This window comes from Camarhynchus parvulus, chromosome 1A (genome assembly GCF_901933205.1).
Source record: "Camarhynchus parvulus chromosome 1A, STF_HiC, whole genome shotgun sequence".
In the NCBI taxonomy this organism is placed as follows: domain Eukaryota; kingdom Metazoa; phylum Chordata; class Aves; order Passeriformes; family Thraupidae; genus Camarhynchus; species Camarhynchus parvulus.
In genome coordinates, this window is record NC_044586.1 from 13,995,788 (window position 1) to 14,013,021 (window position 17,234).

Here is a 17,234-nt window from a genome sequence, read left to right on the forward strand (position 1 = left end):
GCCTGTTGTCCAATGTGGGTTTGGTTTGGTTGTGGGGACAACGCTTGGGATACAATGAGAGAGAAACTCAAAATACTCAGAGGCTTTTGAAGAGCTGAATATTTTATTTACTAGTTAGTTACCACTGCAAATAAAAATTTTAGTACACAAGATAAGATTAGTTTTATCTTTCTGCTAGGAAATTTGTAGCATGTTCCTTTGACTTAAATTGATAGACTCCAAACTTTCTAATAAGCTTTGCTTCTTTGAAAACCAACTGTCTATAAACACCAACATGCGAAAGCAAAACCAACCCTTCTTATTTTCCCTGTAGGTATAGTCAGAATCCTATCTCCAAACAACCTTAAAGAAAGTTTTCGATGCTACTTTTCTATTCTTGTTAGTTCAGCATAGCCAACAGTAAAGGCCTTGTTGACATTAGGCAAATGTGCAATGATGCAGCAAAATCAATTTAGTCACACTGATGCAAATCCCTCACACAGATGTAATGCCTGTGTGCAAAGTAGGGCATTTCTGAATATACACAATATTTAAAATGAAGTGAAAGAGAGAGATCCTATTCCTCCCAACTGATTCCTTAATGTGATTCATATGGGTGCCCCTGAAAGCCTAAGTTGAAAGAAAGGGACTTTCTGGACAAAAATAAAGGTTCATTAGGAGTACTGTTGATCAGGAAGGAATATTATGACCTTTAAATTCCAAGTTGCAGTAGCTTAACAGATGGAATAATACTTTAAAAAATACCCTTTACCTTTAAACTGAGAATTTCTGACCTTAAAATCAGTAGGAAAAGAAATATGTGATTGCATAACTCCATTATATGGTTACATTTCAGAATAGAAGTGAAAATTAATGTGGTTTTGGTCCTGGGCTGTTTTTAGTAATTTAATGTGATCTGCTGTCAACAGGAGGGAAAACAAACCTCTGATGTTCAATAAGACTAAGAGAACAAAATGTACCTTACTATGGGTATTCAGTTAAAGTTCTATGGGCAAAAAATGGCACAGCCTATGAAGGCATTATTGAAAAACAGATGAGGTCAGCAAGGAATACCAGTAATGAGGTAATGACCATCTTCCTTTGCAATCTGAAGAGGTTTGGGGATTTTTTAAATTTTTTTTTAAAAATAAAAATGTTTCAGCAAACTGTGAATTTGAAGCAAAAGTTTAAGTAACTTTGTGAGTGTCTTTTAGCTGTTATGGAGGAAAAAGTTCCAAATACTTCATGTATATAATTTATTTAACATAGTAATAAATGAAATATCAAAATCCAAATAAAATATATTTATTGAAAGCATAGTTTTTAATCAAATCCAGGGTATGTTGCAATACTTTTCTTTTAAAAGTATTTTAAATTTGGGGAAACTCTTTCACAATCTGAATGGAAGCACATTTTAAAACCTGGGATCCTTTTTGTTAAATGAATTCTTGATTCTCCTTGCAGCTGAAGACTCACGCTAGGGAGGTGAAAAGATATGCAGGGTTTCTTTTCCATGTACATTCACCTACAACCTGACTGTTAAAGCAACATTTTCCTCCTCCACCCTCCCTCAAAAAGGAGACTAGGAAGTCCCTTTTCAGGAATGAAATCGGGGCAGAATCTCATCCTGGTAGATTACAGTCTCCCAGTGGAGCCAGGTGACTTGAGGAAATGCTGTTTTGTTCATATATTGCCAGGAGTTGGCAGTGCTTCATTTTGTTCTAGCAACAATGCTAACAAGAACCTGAGTAGGAAACCCTCATGAGATAAGGAATCACAGAATATGCTGAGCTGGGAGGGACCCACAAGGATCATGAAGACAGGGCAAGGGAAGTGCTCAGGCATGTAGGGAGCTAAGCAATCAATTATTACTGAATTTCAAACCCACAGGTGATACAACTATACCCCCTGCTTTATAATTACTGAGATTCATCAACAGGAGCTGTGGCCCCCACTGGGCAATTCCCAGGTTCCTTGAAATGAGTCTAATACCCAATGAGGTTACTTGTGCTGCTGCAGAAAGATATTTCTGGCCTTTTATGTGTCAGAAAAGAAACTGGATGTGACAGATTTGGAGCTGGCCTGTGATAATTTAGGAATATGGTCTGTTGGCCTGATTATTTGGTTGAGTATCTGGGTTTAACTCATCAGAGATTAGCTTGCAGTTGCATTCTTAAATCATCAGGGCTGATCTGTGCTCCTTACCCTGGAATGCCCCACTTCCATTGACACTGCACAGCCAGGAGCACAGGGACTTGGAAGGGGGGGAAAGCATTAAGTTTTGAACCACAGCATCTCTACATGGGCAGGGAGAAAATCCTACTCATCCATAGGAGAGACAGAGGGTTCCAAGGTGCATTGGGAATTAGAGATGGGACCTGTAAGTGTCTGACAAAACAAGTGGATAGAGAATTGTTAGGAGACATTAATTGCGCTATGTTCATGTATATCTAGGCTGCTTCCATGTGTTAGTGGAATTTTCAATGAAAGTGAAAACTAAAAAATACCTTTGGAAGGAAAAGGAGTTGTGAACGCTACAATAATTTCCATCAGTTTTTATCTAATACTGGGTGTTCAGAACTGGCACATTGTCGCTCATCTTAGGCAAGCTCCTTTTCCCTGAAAGGGAATCTAATGGATGAACCCAGAGTTAATTTACAAAAGCAAAGTGTGACCATGAAACCAATAGAAAAGTGTGCAGAGGTCATATTATTCCACAGTTTACTGTGGAGGTATGTTGTGTGGAGAACTGGAAACATTACATGGCAGCTGCCCACTCCAGAGTGCTGGACCCAGCCTTATTTGTGGTGAGCTTCCAGCTGAAACTGGTCAAGCAAATCTCTTCTCAGTTGTTAAAGTCTGAGTTGTTATTTGCCAGGTGCTGGAGAAATATTTTACTTGGGTAAAGAGCACAAATAACAGGACACAAAAAAGGTTTCCAAGAAATCATCCTCCAATCTGGAAGAAAAGTTATATGTGTGTGTCTGTATATTTTAGGTGACTGAAGTATAAAAACCGGAAAGTTGAAAATCTTAAGAAAATTACCTGAACCAGGTAGTTTTTCTTACTCTCTCCTTACTGAAAGGACAAGTAAGTATAGCTTGATGGGTTCTTGATTGTGGAGTTCCAAAAGGCAGCCTACAGATCCAAGCTCTGTTCTAGATCAATTCCTAATTCAGCCTTCAGAGCTTGGGAGGGACTATGCCCATTGATTGCTTGTTCCAGATGTTTTAGTATGTAAAGTTCTCCTACTTCACTGTTGCTGGAAAGGTTAATATATTACATTTGCCTAACCATGAATTCCTAATGCATTCATCTTGCTTCCAGTGAACATATTTTATATTTTACAGACTTCCAAAACCAACCATATATGAAGATGTCCATTTCTGAAAAGGATACAGACCAGTAAAGGCTGTATATTCTGGGACACATCCTTCCAGTGACTGCTTTGTGTTGTAATAGAGTCTGGCCAGAAAGCTGCCAGATCTATGTCCTGGATGACTACTGTGTCAAAAGCATTTTTTAATGACACAGATGGAGCACTGAGTCTCCTCCCCACTTCCTTCACTGTTGCCACATAAAGGTTAAACTGAGCTGGCACACTGCAAAGCCCCATGGTTTTTAGTCTGTAAAGAAACCTTTGGAAAGAGCCTGTTTAGTGTCACATGGCTGTTTTAAGAGGAGGAAATGCACATGCTGATGTTTAGCGGTAATCTGAGAAGATTTGCATCTGTTGCATTTGCAAGGCCAAGTGACTTCCACTATATAACATCTGTTGCATTTGCAAGGCCAAATGACTACTGGAAAATCTAGAAATACAAGAAAGAGACAAACTGAGCCAGGGACAAAAGGAGGAAATTAGCGCCAGCAAGTAAATTCTAAGTGCAAGGAACTTCTAGTTGTGAGATCTCCATTGATAAGTTCTTCAGTGCAGCTGGCAGCCATTTCTTTCTGCAGCTGAAGTTTCTGAATGATAACTTTTTGTGGAGTATATCACAGGAATATAGATTACAAAGGGCAAAAATCTAGACTGCAGCCACGAAGTGTATATCTGAACAAAAGGCAAAATTCTTCTGGAATTTGCTTGAAATGGGATGTCCAGAAGCAGCAGAGGAGGTAGCAAAACAAACTATAAACAGAAGTAATGAGTAGCATAGCAAGGGAAGAGAGAAGCAGCCTCAACTTCTGGATGTTTCCTAGCTAGTCATCTTGATTTCCAGCAATCAGCTTGTTATGAAATAATCTTTGTTCATCAAACTGGGGCTAAGTCCATGGAAAGAAACTAAGAACTATATAAATAGCAGGAAACCGCAAGGCCGTAAAACTAGCTTGCAAAATCAAGTTGCTGAAAGTCTACAGCTTGCAAAATCAAGTTGTGCAACCAAAAGGTATATAATCATATATGGAAAAGTTATTGCAGGCTCAGCGCCACGGCTGAGGATGAAGATGGAAGCCTTCCTCGAACAACCACCAGAAGGCAGAATAAGACCCCCTAGCAACAAGTCATGCAGACGCAGAGTACACAGAAGGACGACTATGCAGGGGAGATAAAAGACCGATGAACTGATGGGTGGGGTGTCAGCCAATGGTGGCGGCTACACCCAGCGCTGTACTTCCTTGCTATCGCTTGCTGTAATCAATCAGTTTTACAATTGGCTTTACAATTGGCTAAGGAATGGTCATTTCTACGATAAATTTATAACAAGCTTGTCACCATTGTCATTCTTTCTTCATTGGTTTGACTCATTCCAGTGGAACACTGAAGAGCCCAACAAGTCGTCTTTGATCAGAAACTAAACAAAAACATCATCTGTTTTCAGACAAAAGTGAGTACAGCACATATTGCCCTGTGGTGGGTTTGTCTACATGACCTTTTCCAAAAGCCCCAAGCCAGCTCTGCCAGTGTTCCCTGATGGCCAGGTGTGGTGTAGCTGTGGCCAAAAGCTGTGCACCCAGGTCAGTGTAATGGGATGCCACTTCTTTCACTGGTCGTTGTCACACTTTGCCTGAACAATGTGGTTACATTTAAAAGCTTTTTTCTTTGCTCCCTTGTCTACTCGTACTAATGGTTCCTTATCTCAGGGTGGTTTTTTCTGTTCCTCCATGCCCTTTTTGTTTCTGTCCCAAGTACTCCTAATATGCTGCCATAGCTAACAGGAAGGCTCTACATTCAAATTCAAATTATGCAACTTCATACTTTCATTTTAAATCAGATGCTGTTCAGATGCCACGCAACTACAGATTTTACAGCGCAGTTTGTGCAAGCTTTGCAAACATCCTAAGCAAACAAACTTTGCAGGAAACATAATCCTATTATTTTACTAATTTTTGAGACACTGCCTCATGGGGGTCATCATTTGCAACAAAGCATCTACTCAGTTCATTCACAGGGTGATCTTTGTACCATTATGTAGTATTGCTATTTTCCTGCGCTGACATCTGTTAGAGAAATAGTTCATACTAGTTACAGGAACTACCTAGTTTGATGATCTTATGATTTGCTATTACTCCTCACAAATGTATAATTTACTGAATTTCTGATCATGTTTGCTCTCAATACTAATCAATCATTCTTCAGTTATTGCCTGTTCCTCAACAGACCCTTTCTAATGTAGTTTTTGCTAATTTTCACCTTGCAGAACCTGTACCATCCTCCTTAACTTTAATTCCAGAACCCATTTCATCATTCATGGCATGCTCTCAGCCTGCTAGCTGCTGTCACAATGGATTGTTAGCACATCATCATAGGGTGTTGGATAACCAAACCCGTGGTGGGGGGGGGGGGAGGAAAGAGGACCACAGGACTCTCGTACCACTTGGTGACTCTTAGTAAAGGGACAGACGCAGCTGGACTGGGAGGCAGGAGGTGTACTTCAGGAGAGTGCTTCTGGAGGGATTTTCCCCTTATGTGTTGGCAGATCAGGGGTTGAGAATGTATGGCTTGTCCCTTCCACCGATATTCTTAGTCAGAGAATGACATTTATTTACCTCTTAACAATTCCTCATTGTAAAGCCAAATCCGTTCCTCCCGCCCAAAACAACCTGTGGTATTGTTCTCCTGTTACCATGATAAATTATGCATGTGAGACATGCTGAATCATGACAGTGCTCCTGTACACAGTCGTTCCTTGTGCTGGAGAAATTAATATTTTTTCATGTACAGCTTTATTATGGTCCTCTTTATTATGGGACCGATGTTAGGGTCTTGAAGAAATTGCTAGGAAGTGGGAAGGATACGAGCTGCTCTGGGAATTTAAGCATAGACATCTGGAATGTTCTGAGGAGCTTGGATCTGGTTTATGGTTGATCTAGCAACCAACGTGCTAGATCTAGCTTTGTGTCTGCATACATACTTCATAGAAGCTGACAGAATCACAGAACAGTTTGGGTTGGAAGAGATTACCTGCTTCCACCCCACCCTACCATGGGCAGGTCACCTTCCACTACACCAGGTTGCTCAAAGTCCTGTCCTGATAGATAACACAGAGAAGAGAAATTTTCAGTTCTCCTGAAGTTGCTGGATAGAACTTGAAGACCAACTAACAAAAATGAAAAAGAATATAAACGTGTGCATACAGGATGATAAATGTAGCTGGAAGCAGTAGATAAACAGATAATGAGGATTATAGTGGCTTTTTGGGCCAAGTTATGTAAAAAGAAGCAACAGCGCATGCCCTAAGAGAAGTTCAAGGAAATGTCATCTGTAATATTGGGGGCACTTGGTGAGTACAACCACCAAAGACCCCTTCAGACAACCCTCTGGTGACGTTAAAAGACTTTGAGTAGGAGGCAGCTGCATGCAAATTAGTTCTACGAAAAGTGATGTTTATGTATCAGCCAGAAGTACACTGTAATCAATATGGATGATCATGATGGAATAAATACCTTGTTGTACCTTCTGGACACGCATCAGATTAACAGAGCTATCCTTCTGGTGTGTCCAGCAGTGTAATAAAGAACACCTGCTGTCTGATACTCAAAATTGTGTTAGAAAGTTTTGTTGTCTGATTTCAGTATTGGTCCAACATTGCCTTGAACACTTCCAGGGTTGGGGCAGCCACAATTCTCTGGGCAGCCTGCTCCAATGTCTCACCAGCTCAATTCTTAAGGCCTTTGATTCACTAAAACGTTGTGTCTAAACAAGAATTGTACTTTTCCGTTGTATCTTTTTAATTGTACCAATCACAAATTAGCTTCAGTCAGGTAACATGGCTGCATGAGGTGGTATTGCTGCGATCTACGAAACCAACAAAACTTACAGCCTCTCACCCGCACACAGAGCAGGGAGAAGGGTGACCTCTTTTAACACCCTGTCCAAGGGACAAAGACCTCTCACAGAATCACAGAACGGGTCAGGTTGGAAGGGACCACAGTGAGTCAACTGGCCCAACCTCCCTTCGCAAGCATGGTCATTCCAGAGCGCATGGCACAGGACTGTGTCCAGACGGTTCTTAAGCATCTCCAGTGAGGGAGATTCCACACCCTCTCTGGGCAACCTGTGTCAGAGCATGGCCACCCACACAGTAAAGAAGTTTTTCCTCACATTCAAGAGAAACTTCCCGTGCTCCCTCTCACCCGGACCGAGCCAGGCAGGAACCCAGCTGAGCGGGAGCGGTCACTGCTGCCGGGGCGAGGGCGGGGCTCCCCGGACGGGGCGGGGCTCCCGGGCGGGGCGGGGCTCCCGGGACGGGGCGGGGCTCCCGGGGGCGGGGCTCCGCGGCGGCCGGGCTGGTTCCCGCGGGGCGGGCGGGGCAGCGCTCGCCTCACGTCGCGGGGGCGGGGGGCGCGGTCCCGGCGGGGCGGGGCGCTGGGCGGGGCGGGCCGCGGGCAGCCGTTGGCGGCGCGGCGCGGCGGGGCAGCCGCTGCCGGGGCGGGCGCACGAACACCCGCGGGGCGGGGCCGGTAGGCGGCGGCGGCGGTGGCGGCGTGCGGCGCGGGCGGGAAGCGGCGGGGCTGCCCCGCCTCCCTTCGGTTCTCCGGCGGCGGCCAGCGTAGGACAATGGAAGAGGCGGCAGCGGCGTTAGCAGCTGCAGCAGCGGCGGCGGCGGCGGGGGGGCCGTGCCCGGCGGACCGACCGGGGGCAGCGGCGGCGGCGCTGAGCGGGGAGAACGAGGCCGAGAGCCGGCAGGGCCCGGCGGAGCGCGACGGGGACGCGGCCCCGCTCAACCTGTTGGACACTTGCGGCGTGTGCGGGCAGCCTATCCAGAGCCGGCGGCCCAAGCTGCTGCCCTGCCTGCACTCGGTGTGCCAGCGCTGCCTGCCGCCGCCGGACCGGTACCTCATGCTGCCCCCCGTCCTGACCTCCGCGGCCGCCGCCGCCCTCAAGGAGCCGCCGGTGGCGGCGCCTCCCTCCTCGCCCGTCTCTTCGCAAGCCTCACCGCTGCACTGCACGCCCAGTAAGTGCCCCTTCTTGCCCGTACCCCCTTTGCCTCTGCCTGGGGGTTCTGCCCCCTCCAACCCGGAGGCCCGTGGGCCGCGTTTGGGGGGACGGGGAGCTGTCGGGACCGGGTGCCGTGGGCGGGTGCGGGTGCCCGGCCGCGGAGCTGCCGGGGCACGGAGCTGTCGGGATGGGATCTGCTCGCCAGCGCCAAGGCTGGCGGCGGGGTTGTGCTTCGGCTCGGTTTGTTTTAATCGTTATTTTTTAAATTTCCCACCTCGGAGGGAAGGCAGAGCTACTGCGCTTTCCCAGGACCTCTGTGTGCGGGCGGAGAGGGGCGGTGAGAGCCGGCCTCCCGCTCCGGGCCGCGGGTGCGGGGCCGGGCAGCCGTTATCGGCGGAGCCGGGAGGCTTTGGCCCCTGGCCGGCGGAAAACCTGAGCACGGGCTGATAGCGAGGCACAAAAACGTAGCGAGAGCCCAGAGTCTTTATGAGCGGTGTTTGGAGTGCGGCCGGAGGGGAGTCCTGCAGGTGTCATCCGCGGCGTTCGGCGGCCGCGCCTGGGCGGGGACCGGGGCGGCCGAGCAATAATAACACTTGTCCGGGCCATGGGCAGCCTGCGTGGCTCTCTGATGCGTTCATGCACCACTTACTTGCTAATTACCGTGCCGAAGGAAGAATGCTGCGAGGAAGTTTTGTTAAGCTCATGTGCCGACACAGTAGCCTCTGTCGATGTGTTTGAAAAGTACATGTCGCTGTAGAAGGTGCGCTATAAACGCCTTCTGTTTGAAACTACTTTCCTAATGTTTTTGATTTTTTTCCCCCCTAGCCCTCTTAAGCTAGGTCTAATGGATCACTTGGTTTTGTTTTCGTCTGAGAAAAAAGTGCAAACATCCTGTAGTGGAAGCTGGTTAAGGGCTTGGTAAAACTTGTATAGGAAAGAGGAAATGTGATGGAAATTGAGCTAATCCATGGGTATTAGTGGAGGTTGTACTTGTTGGAACGTGTAGTGGAAGCTCAAGTGAATAGTAGCTCCAGGTGGACATTCTTAAGTCCTTTAAGTGAACTTAGGAAAACTTGACCATCCTGCCAGAGTTCTGACCAAAGATTACCATTTAATTGTATAAAGTGTTTGCAGCAATTTGTAAAGGAGACACTGCTTTACAGAGAAAGAAATACTTGGAACAGCTAGAGATTTGCTTCAGAATATCTGAGAAACTCCCAAGTATGTTAACAGGATATGCTGAACTCTTCATCTATGTGAATGCCTGTGTTAGTATATTCATTCAGTCTTTAATTTTAGCATGTGAAGTCTGTCATAGTCAGACTGCCTAATAAAAAGGTACAGAGTGGGAAAATCTGTAGGACCCAAAGCTTATATACTTAAGCTTGATTGATTCAGGACATGTTATTGCTCATACATCTATGAGTAGAAATGGGAAATTCTGTATGGGAGGAGCAGAAAAACACAGACTCTGGAGTAGGATGAGATATTTCAAGATGAGATACTTGGAAATAGGAAAGAGTGCATAGATACAAGCTCAGGAATTTGCAAGGTAGTGTAAGAGGCAATACCATCATTGTCTTCTGAGATTAGAAGTCATGAATAGTGTAGGTCCATTCCCAGATGTTGTATATAAATATAGCAGAAACAGGGATCTGTAGCTGAATGAGAAATTGGGTGCATCATAAGAATTAAAAGACTAGTGCTGTTCAAACATCTGCTTGATAATGAATCACAGCAACAGTAAGCTTGTGGCTCTGTTCCCTCCTTTTGATTGTGAGCTGGTTCTGTATGAATGATTTCACACTACACAAGCCTCATTCTACAGGTTTATAGACATACTGTATTTTTGGTGACAATTATTTTTACCCTGTTGACTTTTCTCCCAAGCTACTTTCATGCTTCCACACTAGAGTTCATTGTCCAGTTGGAAGAAGAAACTCACACTCGCCTGGAGGCATTTTTTATATCTTTACTTGTCATGTGTTTGCCCTGGTTAAAATGACAGGGACTGTATATTAGCTAGCTATGGCCAAACTTGGTGAAGTGCATTGTCTGCTTTGTTTACCAACTGGTACAAAAAACCCTGTGAATTTGAAGTTAGGATTGGGAAAATACACCCCTGTTACCATCCAAAACTAATTATATAGAGGATATTTGTTACAACTAGAGGAGTTCCTTAATTCTCACAAGATGGTAGGAAGGACCAAAGTGGTGCAAAATTGTCTCTTCTGGTAATATGTTGTACAAAAGGCTTTGGAGGAATGACATCAAGAAAGGAAGAGTATAATCTTAGAAAGCTGGATAACAAATGACTCTTCTGATGTAAATTATGAAATTACTGTGACTAAACTGAAGAAATAAGCATCAAGGAAGCTGTTTGTGCTAGAAGGAATGTCCTAAGTAAGGAACACAATAGAATTGCAAATTTTGAAAATGTCCTGAGAGATAAGCAGACAGGCTGCTTATGCACCTATGCTGAGCACTTGAGTTGCACAAAAAGAAGCCTGAAGAAATACGGTAGAATGGAATCTGTCTTGAGCAAAAGAGAGGATGTGATTTGAAAAGTGCTTCACCGAACCAGCCTTGTGTGTTGTATGGATACTGAAATTAGCTGAGAAACAAGCAACTGAAGAGGTTGAGTTTCAAGTATAATCTGGAGAGACTTCTTGTCTCCATCAAACTGTTTCCAAGAAGAAACATTTGTTCACTTTACTGGAATAAAGTGTGCCTTCAACTTCCGACATACAGACGAGTTTATTTGTTGGCTCTCTTTCTGTGAAGATTCTAACAACTAATTAAGGAGCTGTGAGAGAAGACTTCAAGCTTAAAGTGAATTAAGAGTTCTGGAGTTGCTCACTTGAATACAAAATTCAGTATGGATGACAGCAGACGAGTGGCAAGACATACAGAGGAGTTTCATGTGATAAGTGTTAACTATTATTCCTCTTGCAAAGGCAAACGGGTGGAGAGGCCAGTTGGCATGGATATATTCTATACTGCCACATGCACTCAGTTTTGAAGTAGAATAACTTCTATAGGAAAGAAAACCTGGAGTTTCTGATTTCTCCACCATTCCTGAAGTTGGAGGTGTTGAAGAATCATCAGTGTCTCAGACACCAGTGGTTTTAGCACTGGAGAGTTCACTGCTTTCTGAATGTTCGGTGGTAGATTATTTGCTATAGGTGATACTTTTGGTGTTGCACTGCCAAAAAATGGGTTGTCAGACAGAACATTATGGACTGCAGGGAGTGCTGCAAAGAGCAGTTCTGTAAATGTGACCCTGGCTTGTGAGCAAGTATCTGCAGCCACCTCTACTAACTATTTGGCTAAGTTCATGTAGGTTTTATTTTTGTTTCTCAAATGGGCATTCTTTACTGTCCAGTTGTGTGAGTTACAAGTGGAGCATACACAAGAAATGCTGCTATTAGAAGTCTGCCATTTGCCCAGATTTTGTTTGGGCTGCGCTTTACTTAAAGGGTAGTGTTTGTAACATGCAGACCCTCATAGTACTCTTCTGGAATTTTCAAATGTGAAATAGATACGTGAAAGCTGTGAAGTTAAAGATTGAAATTCTATCCCTTCTCAAAACTTTTAAAGTTGCAAGTAGCCTTGTTTGTTCTTTGTCATAAACCTGTACATGAAATAGACTTGGAACTGGTGGGGGGGAAATATTTGTGCATGGAGTGGCATAGCAAAGTTTTATGCAGCTATCATCATGAAATCTTACTAGTGTCAATGCCAAAATAGCAGAGGAAATTTTTTTTTCTGTAACTCCTCTGTAGCAAACCTGCTAGCAAACAAATTTATATGAAGCTGTTAGAAGCATATAATATTTGGACAATCCCATTATCTGAATTCTTGGGGAGTGTCTGGATTAACATTTTAAATATATTCAATACATGCTGTTAAATAAGGAATAAATACTTCAGAGTTACTAAACAGAGATTCAGAGGTGTTCATGTTTCAGGTTATTACTTCCCAGAGATATTTACTTGGCAATACATTTTGAAGTTCTCTAATGATGCAATGAAGACCTTACCCTTGACCTCCCCTCAGATAGGTGTGTGGCATCTGCTTTTTTATGAAGTCCCACAGGCAGACTTTTTACAGATAAGTTCAAATGCTTTCAGCTTCTCATCTGATCTTTACATCTGGACTTTCTGGTGTCAGTGCTTCATTTGACCTTGAAAATACAGCTTTGGACATCAACTTAAATTTTGTCACTTGTTTCTTTAGTTACTTCCCTCCTTTAGTTGGATAATTATTGGGATCCTTATTAGTTAGTTTAAAGGATATAATAGCTTCATTTGAGGTTTCTTGTGGTGAAGTTCTGTTTTTCTTCCACATCTTGGTAGTCTAAGAAGACTTAAGATTCTTTTTCTAAATCTGCTGCTACAAATGATTATTTCCATTTCATCCTTGATATTGCCACTTGTTCTAAGTGGATTCTTTCCATCTTTGCCATTACAGAGAGCCCATATTTTCTTTGTGTGGCTATACACTCACACTTTCACAGGCATGGTTGCATCCTTTTCCCAAGGATCATCTTGTTTTGTAGAGGTTTCTTGTTTGTTTTCCTTATGTAGGCTGCCTCTTCTTTCTTTTGCAGTCAAGTAATAGCCATCTCATAAAAGTTGCTTATCTGGAACAACAGTAATATTGAGGGGGAATTTTCCCATGATGTTTTTTTCAGGAGACAAGTACTAGCTAGTGTGGAAGCAATACCAAACAAATAGTCACATCTGTGTAGGATCACAATTGAACAGCTACTGTTAGCAAAACATTGCATGTCTTCATTTTTAGCTAGTAAGGGAGTATCTCATGCATCTCTTTACTCAAGGACTTTTTATTAAACTCCAGGAACTTACTGTAAATAATCCAGCCTCTTTGTATGTTGCTGCATTCTTCATAAGAACAGTATAGTAAGGTTGCTATATCAGTGTGGCTTGCATTCCAACTCATGCCCTAATATTTGAATGGTGGTCTCCTTTTATTTTGAAAATGCCTCTTTTTCACTTTCCCATTTTAGGGGGGGACTGTATCATTGACTCTTGAACTGTTTGCTTCAGGGGCATTGTCTTAGAGGTCCTTTGTTGTGCCTTCTGCTCCTTTCAAGGCTTAGCTGGAATTTGTGCTTGTGTGTGGGAATGGCCACATCTCTTGGGAGCAGATGGCAGGAGCCAGTCAGGTTTGTGATTCCAACTCACTGGCTGTTGAAGGCATATGTGGTGTCATCATCTCTGAGGAACAGAACTTGTGTCTTGCAAGCCATTAAACTGTTCAGATTTTAAGGAATTTTGAAACTGGATTTCTGAGAAATGATAGACCTTACCAGAAACTGAGCTGTGAGTTGCTGGAAGTACAAGCTGTGTTCTTGAAAGGTAGGACTGTTTGAACTTGGCTTTTTTTTTTTTTTGGCAAGGGGAAATGTTTGTTTTTTGTTTGTCCCCTGGGAATTGCAGGATAATATCCGAGTTTTGCAGATGGTTGTGAGATTTACACAGTCTCTCAATACTGTACCAGTAAGTGACAAAATGAGTAGTCCCTGTTGAAAATTTGACCATAACTTTTATAATGACTTTAAAATTAGGAAGAGGAGCAAGATAGCAACTAATGTTATGCAGAAGCAGTCCTAAATGTTTGGTTGGTTTTTTTTTTTGAGAGGGTGGGGCTGTCCCATAGCCTCTGCTTAATTATATAACAAATCCTCGAAGATACTGCTTTGGGGAGTGGTGATAGAAATGGAATTTTTTTTTTTCCCTTGGGAGTAGTAACCATTTTTTTAAAGTCTCTGATCACCCCCTCTTTCCCCTTCCAATATTTTTTTGCTTCATGTGAAAGTTAAGTAGAGAATTCCATTCACCGAGTGCTGTGATGGAGCATTTGTCAGGGAGGTTCTTGAAAGCATTTGTGTTTTCTTCAGATCCCTTCTAGACTTCGGTCTTACTCTTCCATTCCATATTTGTTTCTCCCTCTCCCTGACACAAACCAGCAAGTTTGCACTTTGAAAGCAAGTCTGTTCTTCAGCTGAGGTCCTTGGCTGAACTCAGCACACTTTCTCTAGCAGTTGAAGGCAGACCAGCAGACTTTGCTAAACCAGCAGAATAGGACATTCATGTGCTTTTTTGCTGACTTTTTTCTAAAAAAATGGAGCTAGATGTTTGGTTAGATGTCTGCTAACTGAGTGTGGAACTTACCTCTTGGAAATGAATGATGTGCAGTTTTCCTCATTTGAATAGATTTGTTTTGGTATGATAATGAAACTTTTTTTACATCCCTTTGTACCCTGACACAAGAAAAAAGCTACACTGTTCTGTAAATGTCTCTGTTGTGGAACAGCAAAGTTAAATCAATGATAGTTAAACTGATTAGTGTACTGTCCAGGGGGAAGCATTATGAGGTTTAAGGATGATGCAGCCTTCTAATCAGCCTGTCTTGTTTTACCTTTGAAGGAGCAAAGAGAAAAGCAAGAAAATTTGCCATTAGCATAGGCAACAGATCAGAGAAAATAAAGTAGAAATGATACTGACACTTGCAGGAAATACTGCATCAGAGGTCATCCAAATTCTATCCAAAACTGTGGCTATTTTATAGGATTTTTTCTACTGAGGTAGTCGATTTGTCTTAAATAGTTCTACAGTTTTATTTGAATGATTAAGAAATTAGAATTGGAAGCAAGGCAAGGGTTTTGTGCAAGTATTGTTATGGCTTAGAACCACTGGTCTGTGTCTATGATTAGCCTTATATGTGTGTTGGCAGGAAGGATTGTTTCATTTCAATCCATAAGAGACTGCAAAAGACCTTTTGCAAATGAAATGTTTGATTGTTTCAGATTCAAAATAGTACTAATGCTAAATGCTAAATGCAGTTTTTAGCATATTGAATATATAAAAATATATATATAAATATATATAAAATAATATAATACTGCAGGAGTGAATGGCATATCATGGGCCTGGCATTGTGGGAAGAGAAAAATAAGTGGAACCCATGAAAGTTTTGTCCATCTATCTATAATCATGATTATCTTACCTGAGCCTGATTTGGGCAGTTCAGCACAGTACTGGCATAGCTGTGCTCTCTAGCAATTTCTGCTAAAAGCTTCAGGAGCACAAGAAGTGAGCATGAAGAAAGAATAGAACTCAAATCCCTAGTACATGTTCCACAAGAGCTCTCCTGGGTAGCATTAAAGGTTTTGTGCTGGCTATTAACATAAGAAACTTTGCAAAATAAAAGAAACTCAAAGGAAATGCAGTAATTGTGTAGGTTGTGGGCAGCTAGGACATAAATACTTTGAAAGAGTAGATGCTTTATAATTTTTTTTTCACATTGTGATTTATTGATAGATTTGGCAAAATTATCAGCTTCTAAAGAGAAGTTTGAAAATAAAAATTAATTATACTTCATTCATGAGAGTGAGCAGAAAGGGGCTTCAGAGTTAAGAGATGTTGCTGAAGCAAGTGCTAGATTTAAATAAGACTAAAGGGTAGACAAGTGAGGGAAATTTAGGGACTTTAACAGAAGAACATGGCAGATGCAAAGCCATGAAAATAAAAATGAGAGATGTGAGATTGATGCAAGAGAGAGGACCTCAGTGATAACGTGGGAGTTGGTGCAGCATACTGAGCCTCTAGAGCATTTTAGTCTAGGTTCTAATTCTCATAGCTTCTGTGTCCAAAACAGAATGTGTGTAAAAATATTTTTGATGTTAAGAATAATATTCTGTATCTTTACCAGTTACTGACCTGAGAGTTTAAAATATTGTACTAGGAATGAAGAACAGCTGGGTTTTATGTGAGGTGTTGGGAATTGTGATAAATGGATATGTTCTGTGCTAACTAAATTGTAACTATATCAATATTTTAGAAAATAATTGTTATAAAATAATAAAGGAAAAGTATATGTGATTAGTGTTACAAAGCAGATGGGCCCCTTGGCAGATGTTACATGTGAAAAACAGGATACAGGATGTAGTACTGAGATAAGCAAGATTCCAAAACAGAATTGGCCTTGGGATGAGCAAAGCTGGGATGATTCCAGGTATGGAATCTTAAGTTGTGGTTTTATCTATGAAATAATAAGGCTTATTTGGAATATAATGCTTATTTACATAACACAAAGCTTAGTGTGCATGTGCAACCTGCCAGGTTATTCAGAGGGCAGCGAGGAAGACGGTGAGCCTTCCTCTGAAAAGACCACCAAAAAGCCAGGAGACCCCCTAGCAACAATGGAGCATGTGCTATGCAGTACAGTGATTTAGAGTTCAAGAATCAAAAATAGGAGGAGATCTATGGAAAATTATTGATGGATATGAATTAACATACAGTACATAAATGTAGTTTGGATTCCTTTGTTTCCCACGTGAGGCAGGGTGAGAAGCCCTCCCTGTGCCCTGGTTAGTTTTGTTTATGCTTTATATGAACCTTAATCATACCACATTTTTGTATATGCTTGATTATATTTCATATACTTGATTGTATTCATTTATAAAAATTGCTGCTAAATTAAAACTGCTGCTAAATTCAATTTTGTTGTTTATTAATTAGACATATAAAACTTCATTCATAACAGGAATGTAGTAACTAAACAAGGTATCAGCTTAGATCTCATACTAGATCCAGATATTAGGAAAGCGAGTCTGACTGCCAGAGGTGATTAATAAGGAGAATTTAGAACAATAAGTTTCTTTAAGTTTGTATGATGCCAGAGGAACCACTGCATGTTTTATTATGCTTAAACAGCTTATAAAAGCTGTACCTGAGACCAAAACATCTCTGCAAGCCAGTGGTTTATAGAGGTGGGTGATAGACTCAGGAAGAGTCACAATATGCTGTTGTATGCTTTGAAGTGATGTGGATATTGATGGGATGGT

General features: G+C 42.2%; 1 protein-coding gene across 1 annotated transcript in view; it reads left to right on the forward strand.

The window, feature by feature from the left end:
• The first annotated feature begins 7,932 nt into the window (after positions 1-7,932).
• TRIM24 (tripartite motif containing 24) overlaps positions 7,933-17,234 on the forward strand; it is a 38,377-nt gene continuing 29,075 nt past the window's right edge. The window contains exon 1 of the mRNA XM_030959761.1: positions 7,933-8,801. Within this exon, the coding sequence (XP_030815621.1) occupies positions 7,979-8,801 (823 nt within the window). The 5' untranslated portion in view covers positions 7,933-7,978. The remainder of the gene's footprint in view (positions 8,802-17,234) is intronic.